Below are 6,048 nucleotides of genomic sequence, written 5' to 3'. Positions count from 1 at the left end.
GGCAGATGTGAGCAACCACAGGCTGGAGAGCGTCACTTTACCTGCCTAGAAAGCCAGAGGCTACTCCCTGCACAGGTCAGGCTGCAATGGCCCATGACCAGTGTCAGCGCTGCAGTGAACCTTCCCCTCCCTCTCCTAGGTCCCGTATTATCCGGAGCCACACTGACCCCTACATGTTCATTCATGTGCTCAGCTGTAGTTGGAAGGACAGTAAGATACCCAAGCTTCTATCACCTTCCACAAAGAAGCAAATCAAAGTTGCAGAATCTCTTGATACTACATTGTGCGTTTATCTTTGTACCTGTTTACTCATCTACAAGATACTGTAAATAGCAGTCTCATTTTGAGTCATCTAGTTTCTCATGTCTTTGCATTTTGTGTCACCTACTTCCTTTATGCGCCTCCCAAAATAGGACTCTCTCCCACAGCAGACATGTGAGCACACACCCTAAACTGGATGCTTTCATGCATTACTTTAATCCTCAAAATGATGTCTCATTTTACAGAGGATAACAATATTGGCAAACATGGTAGCTATCTCAGACAGGCCACAGTGAATCCTCAAAAGCTGCCACAATAATTTTATTTTGTTAGGTTTTGTTTTTTAGTGGAACTAAGGATCAAATCCAGGCCCTTCTGCAGGGGAGGCAAGCCTTCTACCACTGAGCTAAATCCCTAGCCCCTGCCATAGTAATTTCTATTCCCTCTTTGTCAATGAAAAAATAAGGTTCAGCAAATAAGCTGTAGAGGGCTGTGGGTATCCAACTCCAGAGTATTTCGGGGTTAGGCCAAGCCAGACAAGAGACCCAGCCTTGGAATAATACCTGGGGGAGAGTATCAATGGGTACAAAAATTTACTATACATAAAGAATATCACCATTATGGAATGTAGACCAGCTAGGACACAATGGTACTGGGTAATGGATGGGGAATGACTAGCTCTCTGAAAAGCAGACAGGCTTAGGTGGGTCAGAGCCTCACACTATACTGACTGGTCAGTTAGACAGAAGGGTACACACCCAACAGCAGGACAGCGATGCTTCAGGGCACCGAGTGATTGTTCAAAAGGGGACAAGTGAAGCAGAGGGGCTTCCTAAGGTGGCCCAGGCTTGTCTCTGAAATCACAGCAATACCAATGTAAGCAATATGTTTAATTGGATGATTTCCACGAACTATACATGAAGTTTCTAAACATCGCAATTCAGTGAAGTACAAAACATTAAGTTACAGGCTGTGGAAAGAGAAGGCAGCATCAATGGTGGCACCTTCCAATCCCGGTGGTTCTAGGGGTAAGGGGTGGGGAAGGTCTTTTTTAAACCAAGCCCCTCATTTCAATGTACAAAAGAATTACTCTGATCCATATTAAATTGTATTGAAAACAAAATGGACTAAAAAGCAAATACTATTCTATGTTTGGGTGAAGGCCAGAGGAAAGAATGAGTCCTTCAAAGCAGGAAGGAGATAGCTGGGGGAAGGTTCTGTGGCCGTGACCCAGATGGTCACTCGCGCTGCTCCATTTTCACTTTTGGTGGTCTCAGGAAGGTCCGATTTTTCTTTTCTTTCTTCCCCTTTGTATTTGCTTGGAAGTTTCGCCAGCTGTCTACCCGACCATCTCTACTTTCCTAAGAAAGAAGAACCAAAAAAGTTGAGGTGGGGCGACTAGAACCTACACGCCACCTTACCATGCTTCTGTATCCCAGCCCAGGTTGGCACTCTACAGTAATCCAAGAACAAAGAAGAGCGAAGTTTTGCTCTCATTTCCAGGGATCGAGAAAGCATAACGCTGACTCTGGAAGGCAGGATGAGCTCCAGGTTTGGAAGAATGGAACACTTAGAGCACAACAAGAAAGGCCCCATTTGTTAGGGCCCTCTGAGGCAAATGTTTAACTATGTTTGGGGTTTTATGTATATTTGTTTTACCTTTACAGTGCAAAGCGTGGGATTCAGGGCACATAATATTCCTACCTCAGAAAAGCTGAATACTAGCCAGGCATGGTGGCGCATGCCTGCAATCCTAGCACTTAGGAGGCTGCGGGAGGAGGATCACCAAGAGGTTAAGGCCAGCCTGAGCTACAAAGAGAGTTCAAAGCCAGCCTGAATGACACAGTGAGACCCCGCCTCAAATTAAAAAAAAAAAAAAAAAAAAAGCTGGAGTACTGTTATGCAACACCAGCATTTCACAAATGCTAACAATGAAGTTCAATTATTTCCTCAAAACCATACAGCTAGAAATCAGTACAGCCACTCTTTCTATTATATCTTCCTACTGCCCCACCAAACTTGGATAGGGGCCCCAAACAGCTGTGTGAGAGAGGCACAAAGACTTCTACCTCATTATCAATGGGCCTACTCATTTTCTTTCTTTTCATACATGAAGTGGGATAAAAACAAAGTCATGAACTCTGGTTAGCCACTCCGCACTTAAGTCCTAAATCCTATAAAAGAAAGACCAAACGTTGCTGCAATCTAGAAACTGGCCAAACACCTGAAGGTATCAAAAAGCCAAGTTCAAAAGCCACAACTCTTTCTGCAGGAAGGACAGTAGGGTCACAAGAAACTTAAATTTCTTTTAAGTCTTCTTAGTGGGGTGCTACTCATTGTTTATCCCCTAAATTAAATGTGCAATCTCCATTTTCTCAGGCTCACTTAAGCAGCTATACCTACCACACTCTCAAAAAATTCCCTTGGATATCCTCACAGTTCTTGCCAAGGATAGAGCTCACAGAAGGCTGAGCCAGCACCAGGCCCAACCTCTGCAGCTCCCACTTTTCCCCACAAATCCCATTTCATTCCATCTGCCCAGTCAGGCCTGGGAATGCTCAGGCACCAAGTTTCCTCATTCCAAAATAAGAATCCTAGCCATTGTGGTAATTACCTCAAAGTTTTTCTGCCACTCTCTTTCTCGTTTGGCTTTTTCTTGAGCTTCAATCTCTTCTTCCCTTTGTCGTTTTCTAGGAAAAAAGGACAGCCACAGTATTTATGTGACACTGACAGACTGTGCTAATCACACAAGTTAAAGTGTACCCCCTACAGACTATAGGCTTACACAGACATCTGCAAAGGGCTTTATCCATCTGCAAGAAAATCTCATTCTAAAATATGCAGATCACAGCTGGGCGTGGTGGCGCTTGCCCATAATCCCAGCACTTGGGAGGCTGAGGCAGGAGGATCACTGTGAGGTTGAGATCATCCTGGGCTACAGAGTGAGTTCAAGGTCAGTCTCAACTACATAGTGAGACCCTATCTCAAAAAACCAAAAAAAAAAAAAAAAAAAAAAAAAAAAAATCAGACTGTGGGCAGAGGTTTAGCAAGATATAATTATCACTGTTACCCAGATAGCTAAGGTAATCACAGTTCAGCCAACAGCAATCTGAGTGTTAGTGACAAAGCTCTGTTCACAACACAACCACCTTATTTCAGTGGAATGAGCATATTGGTGGAGATTTTTGATCAAGACATCTGAATAACTCAATCCTACAATGAGGACTTTTCACACAACCAGCATAAAAATCTAGTTATTGTAAAACACCAATCAACAGGCTGGGGATTTATTTCAGTGGTTCGCCACCTGCCTTGTAGGCGCAAGGACCCAATTTTGATCCCGGGCACAAAAAAAAAGAAAGAAAAAAATACCAATCAACAATACAAAATATAGAAACCAAATGAACCTCAGTATTTCTGATGATCACAAAAAAATCGTATTTTAGAACAGTAACATTTTATAAATGAAGATATTCTACAATACTGACTCACCAAAGCTGGCCACAAGTCCCACAAAGTTCTGGCCTCAGTAACAATGGCCTGACTAATTGTCTATTTCATTCCAGAAAGTCAGGAAGAAAACACATAGATAGCATTCTTTTGTTTGTTTGTTTGTTTTTTGTTTTTTGAGACAGGGTCTCACTATGTAGTTGAGACTGACCTGGAACTCACTATGTAGCCCAGGCTGGGCTTGAACTCATAGCAATCCTCCTGTCTCAGCCTCCCGAGTGCTGGGATTGCAGGCGTGAGCCACCACGCCCGGCTTCATAGATAGCATTCTTGAGCGTAAATAAATTCCCGAAGGACAGGTCTATTCAGTATTTCCCAAAAATCAAATAGAAAACTTTTTATTCAAAGCTTGGTTGTTTCAGGTAACTATTTTAGAGTCTCTGTTTTTTTTTGGTTTTTTGAGACAGGGTCTCACTATGTATTGAGACTGACCTGGAACTCATCATGTAGCCCAGGCTAGTCTCAAACTCACAGCGATCCTCCTGCCTCGGCCTCCTGAGCGCTGGGATTACAGGTGTGTGCCACCATGCCTGGCTAGAGAGTCTCTTAAAATTATGTATTACTGGGTTGGGGATTTAGCTCAGTGGTGCCATGTCTGCCTTGCAAGTGCAAGATACTGAGTTCGATCCCCAGTACACTCCCCCCAAAAAAATTATGTATTACCTAGCCAGGTGTGGTAGCACATACCTATAATCCTAGCACTTGGGGGAGCTAAAGCAGGAGGATCACTGTGAGTTCAAGGCAAGCCTGAATACATAGTGAGACCCTGTCTCAAAAAGAAAGTGTATTACCTAATTCCTTCACCAGGGAAAATTCCTACTGTACCTTATTTAAGCATTTAGATACGCTTTAAGTGAATATATGCATGTGTACCTTTCATGCATCTCTTTGGCTTCTCTCTCTTTCCTTTTAATTTCCAGCTCAGCAAAGAGTTTCATGGTCTGCTTATACACTGCTTGTTTGAACTGTAAGAAAAATTAAGGACAAAAGAAAATAGAAGTATTTTACCAGAAACTGGAATTTATATTTAAAGTCCAAAATAAAAACAGATTAGACCTTGGCAAAGAAAAAAAGATTGTTCACTGAGAACCACTTAATGATACTGCTTCTCTTAGGAGATACATAACGGACACCTAATAACATCTTTCTTCTTCATCATCTTTTTTTTTGGGGGGGGCACTGGAATTCAAGTCCAGCACCTTCACAGAGAGCTACACTCCACACCCTTATGGTATTTTTCAGTTTGAGACAGGTCCTTACTAAGTTGCTATGTTGCCCAGGCATAATTCAAACTTGTGGCCAGGTGTGGTGGTGCACACCTATGACCCACTAAGAGGATGAGGCAGAAGGACTGCTGTGAGTTCATGACCAGCCCGAACTACATAGCGAGACTGTCTTTGAAAAAAAAAAAAAAAAAAAGAACAGAACAAAAACAAAATAAAACAAAAACTTGTGATCTTCCTGCCTCATCATCCCGGAATGCTGGGATTACACATATGCACCATAATGCCCAGCTTCAAGAGTCCTTAAATCTAGCACTTGAGAGGCTGAGGCAGGAGAATTAGAAGTTTGAGGTCAGCCTGGGCTACACAGGAGACCCAGCCCCCAAAAACCAAAAAAAGGAAAGAAAAAACAAACCAAGATTATATTCCTGGTCTATCTTTGGAATCTGTTCTACTCGGGGCTGGGGATTTAGCTCAGTGACAGTGTGCCTACCTTATAAGCACAAGGTCCTGAGTTTGATCCCCAATACAAAAATAAAAATTTGTTCTACTCAATAGGATATATTTTAAATATATGTGAAAGTATAGAAAATAATCCATCGTCGATACTCTTAAGTGAAATAAACAGTACACATATATGTAAATACTGAATAGTTTCTCTAGTGTGAGAAACTGAAAGTGTAAATAAGGACTAAAAGGTACAACAGATAATGTGGAATAGGAAGAAAAGGGTGCAAAGGGGAAAGAGAAGTGGGAGGGACAGCGGAAAAGAAAGGGGAATTGTGTTAATATGAGAAGAAGAAAAAATGGAAAGAGTCTTTGTAGATAGGGAGGGTGGAGGCATTGAAGGGAGAGCAGGGCAATGGGGAAAAAATAAGAACCAAGACAGATTATGTAAAGGTGCAGATTTCAAATGATGATTGTCATTATATTGTACACCTTAAATGTACCAATAAAATTATTTTTAAAAAGTAATAATCGCCGGGTGTGGTGGCGCACGCCTGTAATTCCAGCACTTGGGAGGCTGAGGCAGGAGGATCGCTGAGTTTGAGAC

General features: G+C 42.3%; 1 protein-coding gene across 1 annotated transcript in view; it reads right to left on the bottom strand.

Annotated features, from left to right (window-relative positions):
* Positions 1-454: 454 nt before the first annotated feature.
* The window catches only part of Dnajc8 (DnaJ heat shock protein family (Hsp40) member C8), a 28,791-nt gene continuing 23,197 nt past the window's right edge, over positions 455-6,048 (bottom strand). The window contains exons 7-9 of the mRNA XM_010632466.3: positions 4,645-4,736; positions 2,876-2,951; positions 455-1,622 (exon numbers count right to left, since the gene is read on the bottom strand). Of these exons, the coding sequence (XP_010630768.1) occupies positions 1,500-1,622; positions 2,876-2,951; positions 4,645-4,736 (291 nt within the window). The 3' untranslated portion in view covers positions 455-1,499. The remainder of the gene's footprint in view (positions 1,623-2,875; positions 2,952-4,644; positions 4,737-6,048) is intronic.

This window comes from Fukomys damarensis, unplaced genomic scaffold (assembly GCF_012274545.1).
Source record: "Fukomys damarensis isolate Sample0158 unplaced genomic scaffold, DMR_v1.0_HiC HiC_scaffold_23, whole genome shotgun sequence".
Lineage (NCBI taxonomy): Eukaryota > Metazoa > Chordata > Mammalia > Rodentia > Bathyergidae > Fukomys > Fukomys damarensis.
Note: the sequence above shows the minus strand (reverse complement) of the source record. Positions and strands in the feature narration are given on the sequence as shown.